The sequence below is a fragment of the Dryobates pubescens genome, chromosome 5 (assembly GCF_014839835.1).
Source record: "Dryobates pubescens isolate bDryPub1 chromosome 5, bDryPub1.pri, whole genome shotgun sequence".
Classification (NCBI taxonomy): domain Eukaryota; kingdom Metazoa; phylum Chordata; class Aves; order Piciformes; family Picidae; genus Dryobates; species Dryobates pubescens.
The window spans coordinates 9,747,342-9,767,286 of record NC_071616.1 but is presented as its reverse complement, the minus strand read 5'-3'; the positions used below and the strand labels follow the sequence as shown (position 1 = coordinate 9,767,286).

The following is a 19,945-nucleotide window of genomic DNA, read 5'->3' as shown; positions in this document are numbered from 1 at the left end:
GAGATTCTTGTTAAAAAGCTGAGCAACAATTCAGCCAGCAGTATTATTCTAATGAGCTTTAAGGAAAAGGTGTTGAAATAAAAGGGTTTGTGAATGTTACAGACAGAGACAGCCAATTTTGTGGATGCTGCATAGCCTAGCTGGAAGGCTGTCAAGCAAAAACATCCATCAACTCAAGTGATTAACCAAGAGGTTGAAGTGGACAAGAGGAAGGCCACATCTAATAGGATAAAAAAGTTCATCCTGTTAAGAATTTCAGGTTGCATCCTTGGGTAGGACAGGATTTATTACACATGTCCACGACTGCTTTTTTAAGTCCAATGCTGACAATCACTGACACACTACTAGTGGTTGCACTGGCAAGTACTCATCCTCTGCATATGTGCCTCAAACACCGTGCTCATTTCAGCTTATTTAGCCATGACTCAAGGTTTTGGCCACCAGAGAGAGAGGCTTATTCAGAAACAGTTTAACAGCTCTCACTAATGTTTGTAAATATGTGAAGGGTGAGCGTCAGGAAGACAGAGCAAGGCTCTTCTCAGAGATGCCCAATGATAGGGCAAGGGGCAGTGGGTGTAAGCTATAGCATAGAAGGTTCCATGTGAGCATAAGGACAAACTTTTTCACTGTGAGGGTGACAAAACACTGAAACAGGCTGCCCAGAGAAGTTGTGGAGTCTCCTCTGGAGACATTTAAACCCATCTGGAGGTGTTCCCATGTGACCCACTCTAGGTGATCCTGCCCTAGCAGGGGGGTTGGACAAGGCAATCTTTCGAGGTCCCTTCCAACCCCAAACATTCTGTGATTCTGTAATGGTGATGATCCTCTGTTTAAGGAAGAGCTCTTAGAGGAACCAGCCTATTTTCAAAGGTGACTGGTAACCATAAAATCAGAAAGTGAAAAAGGAATCTGAAAAATACCATACAATAGTCTAGAAAACTAGCAAATTATTTCAGTTATTTACAAGTCCTGACTGTCATGCACAGTCCTTAGTGATCGAGCCAACACCATTGCACAGCTAGAGAGGGACTTGAGCTACCTTCATGAAAATCACCAACTGACCTATTAAGCCTTATCTTTTTTCACAGTTAGGTCATATTGACACTGAACATCTACCAATTAAGAGTGTGTCCACCAAGAAGGCTGGGGAGGGACTTCTCAGGATTTCAGGTAGTGATAGGACTAGGGGGAATGGAATGAAGCTGGAGGTGGGGAGATTCAGGCTGGATGTGAGGGGGAAGTTCTTCCCCATGAGAGTGGTGAAGCCCTGGAATGGGTTGTCCAGGGGGGTGGTTGAGGCCCCATCCCTGGAGGTGTTTAGGACCAGACTGGATGAGGCTCTGGCCAGCCTGATCTAGTGTGGGGTGTCCCTGCCCATGGCAGGGGAGTTGGAACTAGATGATCCTTGTGGTCCCTTCCAACCCTGACTGATACTATGACACTATGATCAGTAAAGTTACAAGGAATAGGGGAAATGTTCCCCTTTTCCCTTCTACTGTTCCCACAGATTACCCTTAAAGGTCATGTGCACAGAGAAGGTGCACAGCCTTGAGGTTTTCATTCTGACAGACTTCACTCAGAATAAGAGCCTGGCTCTTGTTCAATTCATTTCAGATTAACTACAGATGCTACCACATTTAATTACAGAGTCAGAATTTTATCTACACCATTAGTGTGCAAAATGTAAGTTCAGAGACTTATCACAAGGCAATACATTATCTATTCAACAAAACTGGATAAGGAAAATGAAAATCCCCCAACCCAATTTCTGCTGCAAGAGCCAGACAACTCTTGACAGCTGGGGTATTTCTTTATCCTGACAGATTTCACAACATGCACACACTTGTGTGGGAGCAATGCTGGCCAGTGACAGAATCTTACTGCTCTAAACACAAAGTCACCCTGACATTTCAATACCTCTCCTCACAAGAAAAATCAAATTCTTTTTACTTCAGATATCCAATACTACTTCTATGTCACAAAACATCCAGAAATGCCACCGTCCTAGAGCAACTGACTGAATTCCTGATTTACCAGTTCATTTAGAGGCTGTATTCAAACTCAATCTGTGGAAGTCTATGGGCCAATCCTTACCTTCCTCCCCAGCAAAGTAGCTTCTATTCTCAAAAATCTCAGTGCATGAATGTAAAAGACAATATACACATGCAAATTACATAGCAGGATGGACCTAGAGAAGAGATTATTTTACTTGAAAAACCAAATGCGTGGAAATAAATCAGAAGATCACTACAAAAATGAAAACCAATGTCTTCAGGCTGATAACTCCAAAGGGAATTTGATTGTCATAGTATCAGTTAGGGTTGGAAGGGACCACAAGGATCATCTAGCTCCAACCCCCCTGCCATGGGCAGGGACATCTCACACTAGATCAGGCTGGCCAGAGCCTCATCCAGCCTGGTCTTAAACACCTCCAGGGACGGGGCCTCAACCACCTCCCTGGACAACCCACACATATAGATCAGCAACAAATTACTGCCAAAACAAATATCTTACTGAAGGTGAAAGTGTAGTAATTTCAAGTGCTTCATAGATTGCTTTGAAGCTTTGGATTATGTCAGCCAATAGCCAAAGAGACTCAAAAAAGCTTGTTTTAGATAAAGCAGAGGGAACTGGGATTATGAATCCTGGGATAATACAAATGTAAATTTATGGAACAACAAAAATGCAGAGGCATGCAGAAGCTGCTCCACCACTTTCTACAACAAAAGAAACCCCAAACCCCCCCACACATTCACCATTAATGCAAAGTATTCTGTGAGCCTGATAGATGCAAAGCTGGTGGATAAAGTTTTCTTAAGACCTGAATTTTAATATTCGGTTCACCATTACTCATTCTTAAAACACAGAAGAGGTTTCCTGACAGGTCTAGCTAAGTCTTCAGTAACCAATCACTTAATGTCAAATCAATACCTCCACACATCGCTGCCCTTGGAGAACATGGAGGAGCGGATGACCTCGGGAGCCATCCAGGCATACGTCCCAGCGGCGCTCATTTTGGTAGTTTTATGCCATTCCCTGGCCAAGCCGAAATCCGTGATCTTCAGTATCTTGTTGCTCAGATCTCCATTTTCCACCTTCTCGAGTATCAATACTGGAGAAAAGGGAGGGAGAAGGGGGGGATAAAAGGTATGCAGAGTGAAGCTTGTATTTATGCAAAAAAGGCCTTGCTGGAGACCTCCCAAGTTTCAGTTATCCAAACATAACACACACTCTGTTACAAGTTATTTTAAGTTGATCCCTTCATCTGACACGTGAACAGCAAATAACTTCAAATTTAACCAAGATACCAAGCACCAGAAAACAGATAATAACATAATTATTTAATGCAGTGCCTAGTGCCATGCTGTACGATAATTCTCTGGTAAAGGGACGTGAACCACTGTAACTTCTAGAAATCCAGATAAGGGAAGACATTTCCTAATTAATCCCCTCTCAGCAAGCCAGTAATAGCATCTTTTTCTTGAACTGCTTAGAGGATTTTTAGGGTTTTTTTAAATCCAGATACACAGGCTGGATACACCCTTCATGCAAATGCATTTGGAGTGGAAGCTCTATGTACAGAAGTCACAACTAAAAGAAGATGGAGGATCTAGAATACAAGCCAAATTCAAAATTCGATAAACCCCACCAAGTTAGAGATTCCCTTTTGTGTTATTATGAAACTCTTTTCTTCAGTTAAGCTCCTAAGTTTCTACCATGTTTCAGTGGTAAAGGAGTCCAGGCAGAACTAAAAAATGCTTTGGTATAAGGCACATGTTCTTCTTTACCCAGAAAGCTGTACTGTCACACCACTGTGAAATGAGCATAAACCAGAGGCTCTGGTTCTGGCCTGGTATCCACCCTGCTTTAGCAGCACCTCATTATCCTCTTTATCTTAAAGTGACCACATAGTTGTCCCAGCAATGTAACATCAAGCAACAGAACATAATAGGCTACCAAACATCCCTAACTAACAGAGCCTTCAGCATGTTTAATGATTTTTCAGCCACTTTGTAAATGGCCACAAAGTCAAAAGCATTTGCACTACTATTAGCCCAATAATTTCACAGCAAAAGGCCTCAAGTCACTAAGACACCATCATTATGCAGCTACTCTGTTTTTAAGGTCATTAAAGACACACATTCCCAGGAAACAAGAGGGGTTTTCCCCCCTCTATTTCATGGGTGTGTGAATTGAAGACAATAACTAAAAACCAAAACCAACCCAAACACACAACCAGTCATAGATCAAAGCAAAACCTATAAGAGGCATTACAAAAATTATAGTAAGATATTTAAACAATCTTCACAACCATTTTTAGCAGTCAGCAAAAAGACTCAAGTATTAGTCTCAAGTTAACACAGGTATTTGGGACAGGCTGTCCAGGGAGGTGGTAGAAGCCCCATCCCTGGAGGTTTTTAAGGCCAGGTTGGATGGGGCTCTGAGCAACCTGATCTAGTGTGAGGGGTCCCTGCCCATGGCAGGGGGGTTGGAACTGGATGATCCTTGAGGTCCCTTCCAGCCCTAAAAATTCCACGATTTAGGCAGGGAAGGGGGTGAGGGGGGAGGAGTAGGAATTAAAAATCTTGCATTCATTTGCAGACTTCCCTCCAATAATCAAAATGAGATCTTCCAAGAACTAACAGCCAAAACTGTTATCTCAAGCCTTCTGCATAATAAGTGAATCACATCTACATGTTAAAATACCACAGTTATTTTAATGAAAGTGAAACAAACTCTGTTCTCCAAGGAAACAAAAAAAAAAGATACTACTTCATTAAAGATTTTTGTGAGCCAAACTGTGAATGAACTAGACTTTTGGGTAAGTTCTTGGTTCTTGCCTCTACTGCAAAATTCCTTCCTAATATTACTGAATGCTCCATTGTACTAATTGCACAGGACAGAGGGTTTGAGCCCTGGAGTTACTATTCCTTTGCACACTCAGAGCCACACTTCAGTGTAGAGCAGAACCACAAGAAGAAACAAAGGCACAGAAGAGGCTTCCTTTGTGCCTCTCGTGGCAAGTCTAACTTTTCACAGAATGATGGAATGTTAGGGGCTGGAAGAGACATGGAGAGATCATCTACTCCAACCCCCCTGTCAAAGCAAGATCTTCTTCCTAGCAGATAAAGAAGTGCTAAGAGAAATTCCTGAGAGAAATTGCTAACAAACCACTCAACGATGGCAAGAGCGAAACTTTGTAAAACATATGTGCCAAGTTTCTTTTTATAACATGTACCCAACTCTGCCTGAAGAGCTGACAGAGTAATAAAATCCTACTTTAAATTTAAATGCAGTAATATATAGATGGACAGTGAAGTTGTAAAGCTTAAAGTAAAACTTTGAAACAAGAAAGCATGGGTTTGGGAGTTTATTTTTTGCTTCCCTCCATAAGCACAAGAAAATTTGTTGTTCACAAGGTAGATCTGTTTCTGCCTAAAAGAACGTCAGATATTACAGCTGGGTTGTAGGTACCTTCCTGGCAAGAGGTTATTTAAATCTAATTACCTTGATTTGTATTACATCCTTACAAAATAATTAGTCTTTTGTATCCATGAACTTATTCTTTGGTCGGATGTAGGCTAAGACAGACAAATTACCATGACAAAGACCACAGAAAAGGACAATGAAAGAGCTGCATTTATTGAAAGTCCTTGAGTCCTTAGTTACATGCTTGGTTCCCCTCTTATTTCCTTGTAATACCAATCCTTCAAACCCAAATTGTAAAAATTAATTCTAAGAATCATATCTCTCTCCAGCATCTATTTCAGTTCCCCGTATCTTGGTCAACATGAACAGGCTCACTTGTAAGTGTCTCCCAAACACATCTGTCAGATTTTTGAACCAAAAACCTTGACCCTTCCCCTCTTGAGTTTGCACAGATTTCAAAGAAGACTCTTGTAAATCAGTGAAATATGAATTCCTTTCTGTTTCCTCCTTTAACATCTCTTTCATAGAGAACACAAACCAGGTTGCTGGGACACTACCAATGCATTTTTTCCCATGCCAACCAACATAGTCTCATCTGCTTGTGAGCTTTATCTGCAACCAGCTTTTGCCTCTTATTTTTTCTGAGAGCAAGTTCTCTTCTGCAAGTGAGGGAAGAAAAATAAATTCAGACACAAATATACAGCATCTACACCAAAACACTCATCTACCAAGGCAGCAAATCATTTCATGCCGGTGTGTTGATTTAAAAGACATGTACAAGATTAAGTGTTTGGTTTGGTTTTAAATGAATCTTTCATATTCACAGCCTTAAAAAGAGAAACTGTTTGGCAGCAAAGATACTGGGTCTAGTTTTCAGGCAACCAGGGAAGAATGAGAGCAGAATCAACGGGAACATGCAGAATGTGTGTCAGCTTGTTAGTGATGGATCACCATCTTCCTGTTTCAGCAGTGCCTGTGCAAGAAATCTCTCCCTGCTGCAATGCACAGAGACAGCCAAGCTGGATATGAAGTAATGCTATGTACCACTATTCCTAAGAACTCAAACCCATTTTTTTCCCCTCTGTAGTACAGGCTAAATGCTGTAGCATGTGTAGTAAACTGGTATTGTGCAAAAGGACTGGCAAAGCAAGCCAGGAATTACAAGCCTGTTCAGACAGCAAGAGGACCCAACTGCTAGAGTAAAACCACTTAATATAACAAATCACCAACAGCATGTTCTTTGCTTACTACAAGTGCAAAGCAAAGCATGGTGGCTTACAGTGGCATTAAAAGTTGTTAGCAGCTTCAGGTGAAGGGTATATGTGTTCTTACAGGAGTAATAATCCAGTAGTGCTTGCATATATTTTCATATATTCCTGAAAGACTTGGAACCTGCCCTCTGGAAAACCAGCATTTGACAGTGGGAAATTAGGTACAGTTCAGATGACCTCTCTCCAGCAAGACAGCTCTAGAAGTGTCCCAGATGAGACAACAGGAAAGGAATATGATCCAAATAAGCCTTAGTATGTCCTAGCAAAACCTTCAGCAGACCAAGCAATCACACAGATATAGGTACATGTGATTTTAATGTGCAATTTCAACTACTAAGAATTTATTAAGAACTTTATTATCACAAGGACTTGTAAAAATCATTGCTGGTATTATTTGACCCCAGTTTGATTATTTCCTGTTTGATTATTGAGATTTCTTGGCTCTCTTGAGAGCCAAGAAGACTGCAAGTTCTGCAAGACAACAGTCAATTGAGACAGATTAGGTGTGAGTTCAGATGGATACAAAGGTAGAAAATAAACACTGGGCCTCCTCTCATGTAGGTTATGATGAAGACTTTTTTTTTAATGAAAATGAGGTTTCTTGATATTATTTGAGAATATCTTTGGACCCTTAAAAGAAGCATCAAGGGAGAAAATCTCCTCAAGTACAGAAAAAGAAGTAGGCACCATATAAACAAAGGGGAGGGTAAAGTAACTAGGGACAACAATCCAGCACCTACTGGCTTGATGACAAGACAGACTAACAGTATAAGGCAAAATTCAAAGATCATTTGGCAACACTCAGTCTTGTGCAGTCCTTAGTCACTGTCTGAGATTACAGCACGGAAACTAACAACTTTGTACTGCTAGAGATGAGAAAACATTTCATTGTTACATCTTCAGTACCTTTTAGATCAGGTTTCCATCTATGCAATGCTTTTGCTTCTGCTCAAGTCAAATCAAGCTGCAGTAACAAAGAGGAAAGCCAGCACTGTGTGGCTTGCTTTCACCACTAACTTCACAGTGTTCTCAGTCATCTCTGAGTAGTTCAGAGGTATATAGTTGCAGTGGGCAACCTATTCTCCGAAGATTTAGGATACCCTATGCCTGGGACTTCAATACTTCATTGACAATTATGATCATGCTCACAGCACAGCCTGCAAGACCACTCCAGTTGCTAACCAGCCTTTTTTAATTGGGTCCTCTAATTTGTCTTTGTTGCCCTAAATGAACTCAGAAATCAAGATCCATGTTATCAGAGAATAAGAACAGAGGAGAGTAGAACAGATTGGAAAAGACCTTTGAGATCATTGAGTCCAACCTATCGTCCAACACTATCTAATCAACTAAACCATGGCACCAAGCATCCCATCAAATCTCTTGCTAAACACCTCCAGTGATGGTGACTCTTTAGTCAACAAATCCAGGCATTTACCTCTTCAGAATCACAGTAGTGTGGAAAAGTAATTTCCACAAGTCCAATTGTTTAAAGTATGTTTTATTTCAGTTGTTTTGACTATTGAAGCTAGATAAGAGGCCAGAGCCAAAGCAGACCGATAAAGTTTGTAAAAAGCATCTTTAGTACATTCTGTGGATCATGGAATGCCAGCCATTGAGATCTTTCATCACGTCTAATACTCCTCAGTTACTAGGCAACACCAGATGCTGAAACTGAAGTGTCATTAGAGACCTTCTGATACAACCACAGATTCTCATTTCAGTGTCAAGCTGCACAAAGAATGAAAAGTAAAGATTTAACTCAGCTAGTGCTGGTACCATTTAAAGATGATTTCTTAGTGAGCAACTGTGGGGAAAGAACTGATGATGGACCGAAGAACCTCTTATCATTGTTTGTGACCTAAGCTAGCAGCTTTGCTAGCAGCCTCGGAAGTGATGGAAATCAACATCTTGAGGTCAAATGAAGCCAGTTTACCTTCTCCTGTCTAAGTACCATTCTGTATGTGGATTAACAGCCATCAGGCTTTTGACCAAACCCAATGTCAGCCTTACCAAAAGCAGTAAGTTTTTGCAGAAGTACACAGATCCCAGTGACAATAGATCCCAAAGGGGATGATTCTCACTTTCATGAGTCACGGTTGGACACCAAGAAGAATGAGGGCTTTTTTCCTACAGCAAGAATCAGCTCAGATGCTGACTCTTTCCTTTCCTGTTGTCTCAGCTGGGAAACTTCTAGAGCTGTCTTGCTGGAGAGAGGTCATCTGAACTGTAATTAATTTCCCACTGTCAGATGCTGTTTAAACGAAGATCTGGAATGAAAATAGACTTCACAGAAACAGATCCACTGAAGTATGGTGGACACAATAGAATCTGATACTGAATAGCTCTTTCTCCTGCTCCATTGCATTCTCCATTATCGTGCTTTACTAGAAAGACAAAAACATCTGCCTGAGTAGTCAAAGCAACACAGAAACAATTTGATTATGATTATGAAGACTGAAGTCTTCATGTGGTTCCTACTACCGTTTCTTCAGATCTATCTTATCAGCAGTCATTGTGGAGATGTTTGAACTAGACAGTGGCTTAATAGGACAGAGCTAAGGCTGATGTTGGTCTCATAAGACTGTTAAGAATGGTTCTAGAAGTGGAATTTCATGTTAGAACATTGAACTTTCACTAGCAACTCATGAACCTGGACTAACATGTTTAGGATTTGGACTATATGTACCTAGGAATATTCTATGTCCTTTCAGAAGGAGAAATCACTGCAGTGAAATCACTGAGACCTGCAGCTATAAGTTTTGTTACTAACAGCATCCATGACTAGTGCCCCAAACCACTGGTTTGTTCTAAGTGGGCAAAACAGAGGATTGAATTCTGAAGGCATTCACAGACTAGATGCCAGCCAGATTTCAACTCTGCCATAAACTGTAAGATAAAACTACCAAAAAAGCTGCCCTGGAGGCAAGTGACAAACATTTCTATTAAGATCAAATTCTGTCTTGCGTGCATGAAATAGATGTACACCTACCACAGCTTCACATGTTCAAAGAATAAATGTCTCCCCCTTCTCCCTCATTCCATCTTCATGGATCATTAGAGTGAAAGTTGGCTTGGATGAAACAAACTCACAGCATCTCAGAAGGCAGTCTTTCTAGGTTCCAAACAGTCCAAAAAGACAAAGCCTTTTCCAGAAGGGAATTCCAAGCATAAGTCCAACATATATGTTCTCTACAGGAGACTGACTTGATGAGAGGCACATCTGCGCTAAGTGTCCAAATTCAAACCACATGAATATCTGCAGTCTGGTATAAGTAAGCAATTTCAATTAGAGAAGTTCCCTAACACACCAGATGTTAGAGAGCCATCTGGTGAAAAACAATTTACTCATAGTTGGAAGATTATCTCAGTGTCCTAAAATGTGGTTAAATTAGGTTTTCAGAAGTGTATCTGTCCTACTAACAGAGTAATAGTGTAAGTCGGACTGGTACTACTGTTTAATCAGTCTCAAAGAAAACACTTGTCAGTGGTGAACATCTTTTGACAAACCTTCAAAGCCTTACTGCAAAGATCTTGTTTCCAGGTTTACAGCATCCACCAGAAAGACACAGGATTAGCTACACAAATGCACCACAACAGGGTAAAGAGAGGGGTATAAAGCTGTATATCCTTTGATCTACTTGCATGTTTTAATAAATCTTAGGAGGGCTGGGTAAACCACACCTAGGATCTGCACCAGGGGAAGTTTAGGCTCAAGGTGAGGAGAAAGTTCTTCACCGAGAGAGTCGTTCGCCATTGGAATGGGCTGCCCAGGGAGGTGGTGGAGTCGCCGTCCCTGGAGGTGCTCAAGAGGGGACTGGACGTGGCACTTGGTGCCATGGTCTAGTCGTGAGGTCTGTGGTGACAGGTTGGACTTGATGATCTTTGAGGTCTCTTCCAACCTTGGTGATACTGTGATAGTATGTCTGTACCAGTCCTGCTTCTTAGCCCTTGCAGTAAGAAATTGAAAGCTGAGCAAACTTTGCTTTAGGAATATTATCAACTTTATCATTGTGTTCCAACACAACTGCATTGCTGATATATTTTTCATGCTGCTTAACCCAGCTGATTTCTATTGCAAGGTGATTTGTTCCTCTCTTTAATTATGCTAGAAGCACCAATTGGTCTGGATCTTCCCTGCCAAACTATACACTCTTCTATCCCTTTCATTTTCCTCTTCTCAAATGCATTTACTCTTCTTCCAAACACTCTCCTCTACTCTACATAAACACACACAAAAAAATCTTCACTGAATCTTTCAATATCATCTCCAAAACAAACATGTTAAAGCTTTACATAGGATTTAAGGTGGTCACTTCAAAAAACCTCAAGTAATACACCTCCTGTGTTTTTATCCAGCACCATACTACCTCCAGTATGCATGGAAAGAAAGGATAGAGGTAGATTACTTTCACAGAAGGAAAATGTTCACAAAGGAAATTACGTACAAAAAAAGGTTGGCAATGAAATTCACAGCTGCTGTTTTAATACTCTTCTGCTTGTATTACACCAACAGAGCCAGGAAACACGTTATAACCTCCTCTCACAAACACAAACTTCTCCTGGAAGGCTGAAACACTGTCAGATTCTTTGCTTGTTAGTTTTGTGTGGTTTATTCTAGTTTTCAGCTACACTTTTGGACAGTTAGGACAGTATTCTTGGTCTCCAGTGGGCCAAGGGAGTGGGAAAGAATAAGCAGGGAAAAAATAGACACTTTAACCTGTGCTGATCCACTTGCTAGTAACATCAAAGACCCAGCAGGAAGTGGCTCCTCATTTCATCTGTCAAAATTAAGTGACAAGGCAGCAAAATATGGTCATATAATTGCATTTTTCTAGCTCCTCAGCTTAGATCTATCTGAATAGTGTAGCACCAAGCAGAAAACTCTTTTGCTTTGCTTGTGCTAAAAGCTGACTCATCACTTCAGAAGCAGAACAATATTCAAGGAGGAACTACTACAGTGTGGTCACCCACAGCAAAACCAGCCTATTTTTGTAAGTGAAGTTAAAGGAAAGAGGCTGCTGTCCTCTGCACAAAATAGTATGAACAGCCAGACATAACATTTACTGGCTGTACTGGCTTCAGCGTCTTCAACTACTCCACAGTTCCATTCCCAGTTTATTCAGCCCACAGTTTACTAGGAAAAAGAACTTCTTGACTTAAAAGGGAAAAAAATGCTTACTACAGAATATCAAGGAAAGCAAGATTACTTTGCAGTCCCACCATAATAGTTAACCAAACTCCTCATCACCCTTGTATTTCATGACAATAGCTGTATCAGCAGCTTCATAGCTTCATGCTCTCTTTCCCAGACTAGAGAGTATGAGGGTATACTAAAAAAGGAGAATGAAATTGAACAAAATAAACATAAAAATCCAAGACAGTCTCTTGTAGGGTCCATCTTAAGAGTTCACACCAAGCCATTTACTTGGGGATGATGCTGCTCAGCAAGCCTGGCACAGAAGAGTAGAAATCTATTAGCCTAATGGAAATGGTTACAATCATTAAGTGAAGGGATAAATAAAGAAATAAGAAAATAAGAAAAATGACTGAGTGCAACAAGAACTAAAAGCATGCAGGAAGAAATATGGAAGGGAGCAGGCTAGAAGACAAGGATGCTACCATGGGGGAAAAAAAGGTGGATGTGTTGTCTGTGGTACACCAGGATACCTTTTTGATTTGATGGCGAAGTGCTGGCTTCACATTTAACTTCCATGTAACTTTTCCCTAGCTGAGACAATACAGTCAGGGTTTTAGGGCCAGAATGCTTGCTATTCTTTTCTTTAAATACTACAGGTCCAGGCAAACCATGAAGTAACAGGATTACTACCTAAGGACAAAGCAATGTTACCTCATGCTCTGTTGTTATATTTTAATATCTATCAATTCTTCATAGGGACACCTACCTCTAACAGTGTTTCTAGCATACTAGGGTGGATAGCAGTGCTTTCAAACAGGTTGGGAGAACAATCTGAACAAAGTCTCAGAAGCTCACTTACCAGAAACATAAGAAAATCTGACTATGAAGGTACTTCACGTTAGCCAGAGCTTAAAGGGAGCTCCTGGACCTGGAGATAGAGAGGGTGGCCCTGACTGTAAACTACCAAACACACACAGCAACTTGATATAGAATTGAGAAGCCCTGAAAAACCTAAAGGTGGTGGAAGAATCTGAATACCCGCGTCAGTGCACTTCAGTAGTTCTGCTTCAGTCTTCACTAACATCAGCACTGTTGTGTGTCAAATGCTTTGTCATTCAAGATTGCAGGAATGAGGAAAGCAGTCATGTCAAAAATAAGGAAAAACTCCTGCAAAAGGATTTAGCCTACAAGCACATCCCACTCACACCAAGAGCCCCTTTTCATTATTTTGTGCTGTATTCTGTCTCCTTAGAGCCACATCAGTCAGTTACAGTCCAAGAGCTAGACAGCAGCAACAGTGATGGGTGGGTGAAAGTGACAAGAGTAGGGGCTAGAAATAGGATAAATCTGTCATCTTTGTTATTTCACTTCATGTAGAAATGTTCAAGATTTAAACCATTGAACATCCAACCTGCATAGACTTCGTGTAGTTTTTTCCCCTCAGTCTCCCATATTCTTATCTTGGCTTTCAGATCAGTTTCTCCTTTAGTCCCATACCTACTGTTATTTTGTTAGATTGAAGAGAAGTGAGAAGATCTCTACTTAAGACCTCAAAAGCTGAAAAACAGCAAAGGAACTCAAACTCACACAGAATGACACTACCTAAATAATCTTTTCTTTCTCAGAATAAAACTATGCTCTTTTACTGCCATTGGATGGTTTTGCAGATCAGTCCAGAGCAATTCAAGCACCTACAGACAGGTTTTTTTTTTACCATAGGTCCTTGCTCATCTCTTACTGTATGATCACATTGAGACACTTGAACATGTCCAGAGAAGGGCAATGAGGCTGGTGGGAGGCCTCGAGCACAAGCCCTACAAGGAGAGGCTGAGGGAGCTCGGGTTGTTTAGCCCAGAGAAGAGGAGGCTCAGGGAAGACATTATTACTGTCTACAACTACCTGAAGGGTGGTTGTAGCCAGGAGGGGGTTGGTCTCTTCTCCCAGGCAACCAGCACCAGAACAAGAGGACACAGACTCAAGCTGCACCAGGGGAAGTTTAGGCTTGAGGTGAGGAGAAAGTTCTTCACAGAGAGAGTTGTTCGCCATTGGAATGGGCTGCCCAGGGAGGTGGAGGAGTCACCATCCCTGGAGGTGTTCAAGAGGGGACTGGACGTGGCACTTGGTGCCATGGTTTAGTCATGAGGCCTGTGGTGACAGGTTGGACTTGATGATCTTTGAGGTCTCTTCCAACCTTGGTGATTCTGTGTGATCTCTCTGTTTTTAAACAGCAGTAAGGTCACCAGGCAGCTAGGAAGAGGGGAACTAGCTCTTACCCTTTCATAGCTGGTGTGTGAAAGACCACTGCTGCAGCTGAGTATTCACTGTGGGCAGGAATATTGGATGCATTTTATTTCTTCCTCTATCCTACAAACAGAACTGTTTCCTGGGGTTTCACTGCCCAAAATGTAAAATGGCAAGTAGTGGATAAGCATCAGCCCACCCATTTACATAATTCAGGTACTGTAAGGAGACATACCAGATAGTGAATTCATCAAATGCCAGGTGCAATAGATTTACAGGAGAAAAAAAAAAAAGGAACAGAGAAAAATTGGCACAGAAACAAATGCTTTTTCACCTTGAGACTCTTCAATGCAAAACATAAGCTACAAGCCTTTTCCATGGTAGGATTTCAGAGTAATCCAAACTTGTATGAGGAGGTACTGCCATTTGGGGTGGGTTGAAGGGCCGATCCTCCCTCCCTCCCACCACAGGCAGAAAGAAATGAGACTCAGACCAACAGATTGCGAAAGTGGTGGAAGGCTTAAATGGAAAAGCAGTGAATATTTTACAGAGAACCACAAGCACAGTGACAAAAGAGAGATCCCAAAGCATACCCAACACTTCCCTCTCCCCACCTGAGGGTACACTCAAAACCCCCAGGGCTCTTTCTTCCCCCTCCTCTTCCACTGTTAGGCTAATCTCAGCTGGCCAGATCTGAGATTGCCCTTCCCCCTGGCCTTGGGCCTAGCCAGGCCAAAGAGGCCATGAGATGAGTCGTGTCCCCCTGCCATTACCAGATAGGGACCAATCTCCAAAGGAGTGGTGAGGGAAGAAAGAGGAAGTGCAGGACTCCACTGATGGTTTTATAAGGGAGCAGGGCATTGTGGGATGAAATATGTAGCTTCCCATGTCCACCCACTGGGCTGGACCCTCGGGACATGGCAGGTGTGGCTTATGTGGCAGCATCAGAGGGGCACCCAGCCTGAACCGCCACACCATTAAACACAGCAGAACCCTCAAGTGCAAGAGTTGAACTGAATACTTCCATTTCCAAACAATTCCAAATTTGTCAATCAATTGCTTTATGCTACTTTCAGAAGTCAGCTAAGGGCTTACTGAAGCTGAAGGTGTGCCAGAGAGGAAAAAAGTCTGATTAGTATTACAGGATCCAGACTCTCCCACCCACAGATGGCAGAACATGTCCAAAACTGAGCCAATCTGTTACAGGAAACCATGTCTTGAACAAAGTCTCCTCACTCAAGCCTGTATGTTTTCTAAGGGCTTGTTTTTCAGACCACAGAATACAGTTATCCAATCTAGGACAACTCTGAAGGCACTTTCTGAGAATTTCTACTGCTAGCCAGAGGTTCTCTGACCGCAAACATATTAATACCACACCAAAAATTTCATTTCTCACCTGACACACAACCCCTGGAATTTCACAACTGGAATGGACAATTTAAGTTTACAGTGTTTTTTGTACTCATCTCCCTACAATTTTAGCATAGTCTTTGCTTTGTCCAAATCCCTTCGACCGTCTTCTACATCTATTTCTAGATCTAACACTTTCAGTTACTGGGAGGCCATTAAAATTCATCCAAATAAATCCATATTTTTTAAATAGAGACTCATTTAGCAAAATAAGATAAGCATCATTTCTTTCCTGCATGGTCAAATTACTACTTTTTAATATTTTCTTTTACCTGGAAAAAAGAAATAAAAATCCCCACTGCACTCTGAAGAAATGCAACACACATTGAAATCATCAGGGTTCTTATTTAGAAAGTCCTGTAGTAATAGCAAATATTGACCACAATCCTATAGTGTTTGTACAGTCCTTATTTGAAGAAAGTATCCATAGATGAATCAAAAATGTTCTTGCATAGACGATGGCTTCACTGAATTTTCTATCATTGTTCCAATCGCATTTTTCCTTCCCATGAACAGGCAAAACTTCCCAAGATACCTTTCAGCTCAAATAGAATAGAATAGACCAGACCAGGTTGGAAGAGACCTTCAAGATCATCACGTCCAACCTATCATCCAACACCACCTAATCAACTAAACCATGCAACCAAGCACCCTATCAAGTCTCCTCCTAAACACCTCCAATGATGCTGACTCCACCACCTCCTTGGGCAGCCCATTCCAATGGGCAATCACTCTCTCTATGAAGAATTTCTTCCTAACATCTGTTCTGAACCTCCCCTGGCGCAGCCTGAGACTGTGTCCTCTTGTTCTGGTGCTGGTTGCCTGGGAGAAGAGACCAGCTCCCACCTGTCTACAATCTCCCTTCAGGTAGCTGTAGATAGCAATAAGGTCTCCCCTGAGCCTCCTCTTCTCCAGACTAAGCAACCTCAGCTCCCTCAGTCTCTCCTCATAGGGCTTGTGTTCCAAACCCCTCACCAACTTTGTTGCCCTTCTCTGGACACATTCCATAGTGGTGGTAAATGCTGGGTATTAGATGAGAAGACAGCCTTAATATATTGCTTCACACTGCTGCGTTGCCTGAGAGTCACAGTCTCAGAAAGCCAGAAGCTAGCTGGTAAGTCTGCAGCTTGCCTAACAAGTCAAAAAAGCAGCACTATTATAAAGGGGACAAGGGACTGAGCTTGCCAGGTGTTCCTTTTTTTAATTATTAAGCCCTGTTGGCAGTGCACTGGCACACTGCCTGGAGGACAGAACCAAGCTTTTGGGAAAGGATTTCAAGAACTTGCTCCAAAATGGAGACCCAATACTGTAGCAGCAGTTTGCCAAAACCTAATTTGCAATTTTAGCTCTACTTTCCATCCTCAGCCTGCACAGCTTTGCTTCGCAAGTATCCACATAATGAGCAATCTGCTCCTGATCCTGCATTCAAAGTACTTAAAGTGATTAACAGATCTGCACATGGACTGAGTTGGGGCTTTCTGCACGCTGCCTTTACTCACCTCCTGTTGGGTTCTCTGCCGCTCATTTCAGTAGAGCTGCATCTTTACTCTAACGTCTGTCTGTGGTGCAGGAGGCTAACAACTGCTGCGAAAGATCCTGTAGAGCACAGAATCCAAGACTCGTTCAAAACTTCACATCTTGGAAGGGAAAACAAAGAGTACAAATATTGTCTCCAGTAATCAGCAAGTATCTTCTGTCTCTTATTGCTACTCCTACAGCAACAACACATTTAGTTCTTGAAAAATACATGCCTTGGAAGCAAAAGCTTTTTTAATTATTGGGTACGCGTGAGGGCTCAGCAAATCCATAAAGCTGGCTGACTGTCCTCTTCTATCAAGCTAGAGGAGGTGATGGATGTGACAGCACAGCAGTTCTTGGATTTTAAGCTGTGCTGTACAGTAACTCTAAAGAGCTAATGCATAATGGGGGAGGGGATACGAAAGGCCTCCTGAGCCAAGATATATTTAGAATCGATCCTTTCGCCTAGCCAAGCTGAAAAAAAGTCTTACCACTTTAGTGATCTGGTACAAAACACTCTGAATGCTCCTGGAGAACACTAGGTGACTTTCCTGGGAAAATGGAGCTGCTCAGCTCTGCTTGCAGGCGAAATCCTACCATACTGCTTACACTGGAGCAACCTTCTAGCTCAGGCATGGATTACTGTGCCTTTCATAATCAGTTAAATGTGCTAAGGAAAAAATGTAATTACATCTGTACCCAACACAGTGCTTTGCCAAATCACATCCATTTGAAAGCTCACAACGAATCAAGAACGGTATTAGGCAACAACAGAAAAAGGGAAGAGTAGAATCACATGAATGACATTCATTAATTGTTGCTCAAGAGACTCTCTGAAAAGAGATTTAATAAGAATGCTGCTTCAGTGGAAGCCATTTCCAGGCAAATCAAAACATGAAATTCATGATGAAAAAAAGTAGCACAGAACCACTTTGCCTTGGCTTCAAGTAAAACATCTCTATGAAAAACTCAGTAACAACCAAGCCGCAGCTGTCAACAGCGAAATTCAGACTTTACTGAATACTGTTGAGTTCTGCTGAGAATAAGTTGCCAGCTGCTGAGAGAGTAATGCTGCAGTGCTGCACATGCCAGTCCATGCAACTCACGCAGTAAAGCTATCAGCAAGCAGTTAGATTTCTAATTTCTGATGTCAGATTTCTGTTAATTTTCTGACCCAGCTCACTCTATGATCAAAGGGTCCAAGTGACTACACAATACCCTGATGAAACATTAGGAATATCCCCCAGATGACCATAGGCATACCGAAGCTACACACTATGTGACGGGTCGCATCACAAAGGAAAAAGCCAACCAATAAATCCAAGGACAATATTGACAGCACTTTAACAAGCAGAATTAGGCATATTGAGTTCTGGTAGTCAAAGCTATGGGATTTTTCTCATTTTCAGAATTTTTTAACAATGGACTACATGGCCTGCTCTTGAACACCCCACTGTCTTTACACATGCCATATTTACAGCAGTATATCCGTACTAGCCCTTTATAGTGCTCCAAGGACCCCTCAGAATCCCTCAGTTTAAGCACAACAATTGTTGCAGTAACAAAACCTTAGTAGCAGAAATACTTATCTATTACTAAGCTACCTATTAATAGCTCATTAGCTATTAGCACACTGACTATCATTTGCTACAGTTCTAAACATTAAGTCTATAAAACTGCAAGGTTGAGGCCATGCTCATATTTTAAATGAAGGCTTCTAGTAGTAATGCAAGCAGCATATCCTAATGGTTCTCAAGAAGCCAATTTCCAGAAGCCTGTTTGATGAAGCATCAGAGGAAGACGTTGTATAGCTAACTAGAAGCTTGGCTTATAGTTCTAGAAATCATCCAGGACACTGGTAGTACAGCATTCAAAGGACATGCAGGATTTCAGAGCTAATGTGGAATCTCTATGTGCATTAGATAAAGTTTGGTGGTTTGGGAGGGTGTTTCTGGGTCTAACAGAAAATGGTGTTACAATAAATGCTTGAGTAAGAAAGCAATGCTTTGAGAAAGCAGGGCGGAAGTGGTATGTGTGGTAGCAACAGAAACAGCTCATAGGAGGGACTGGCTGTCCTCAGGCTACTTCCTTCTGAGGGGAACTCCGAAGGATGTTGCACTCTGCTGCCGCTGCCACCATAACAACTCTTCCACAGGCTGGGACCCAAAGATAAGACTGTTCTGTGAGTGAGACTTCTCCCTGATCTTAAGAAACACTCATGAAACCAAGCAGTGTAATTATAAATCCTTACACATTGCAATCATTTCTCCTTTTACTGCACGAAGTTGTGTTACTGTTGCTTTTTCCTCTCTGGAAAAAGTTCAGATCTGAGGAAGACTGAGTTTACCTTTCCATTAGCAGCTGGACAGTTAAGAAGCAATTATCAGATATACCAGTCACCTTTGGCAGTCTAACGGAGATTACTCTAGAATCAGAAAGTAAACATGTACCAAAAAGCAGCCACTTAAAAATCACGTGCTGCATCCTGGAGCCTTTCCAACAGCTTAAGGCTTTCATTGTCTTGTCATAATGGAATATGCACCACCTTCAGAATAGGATGTTACTTAATTTTAAAGAATCATCTTGGGTAATCATGACTTCAAAGAGCAAGACTGGCTTAACTTCTTAGGTTTCAAGAGTGAGTTTGTTTGCTTCAGATACATGTTGAAATTCTGAAAAGAACTGTTTTTCATGAGAAAAGCTGCTGACAGAAATCTCTGAGAATTCACATTCACATTACTGATGTAGGAGCAGCACCAAAACAAACAAAAAAAGGGGAGATGAAAATGTTATTCTAGCTTCCTGGAAACACCACTACAAGGCTGACTTGCTACTTAGTAATTTTAGAAAAACACAGATTTATCCCAGCTCTGTCACAGATGGTCAGACAGTGAATGGTCAGACAGCTGCACACAGGTACCCATCCTGCATGAAGGTG

General features: G+C 41.6%; 1 protein-coding gene across 1 annotated transcript in view; it reads right to left on the bottom strand.

Annotated features, from left to right (window-relative positions):
• MAP3K9 (mitogen-activated protein kinase kinase kinase 9) overlaps positions 1–19,945 on the bottom strand; it is a 62,192-nt gene that overhangs the window by 29,024 nt on the left and 13,223 nt on the right. Inside the window, exon 3 of the mRNA XM_054161569.1 lies at positions 2,932–3,112. Coding sequence (XP_054017544.1) covers positions 2,932–3,112 — 181 coding nt within the window. The remainder of the gene's footprint in view (positions 1–2,931; positions 3,113–19,945) is intronic.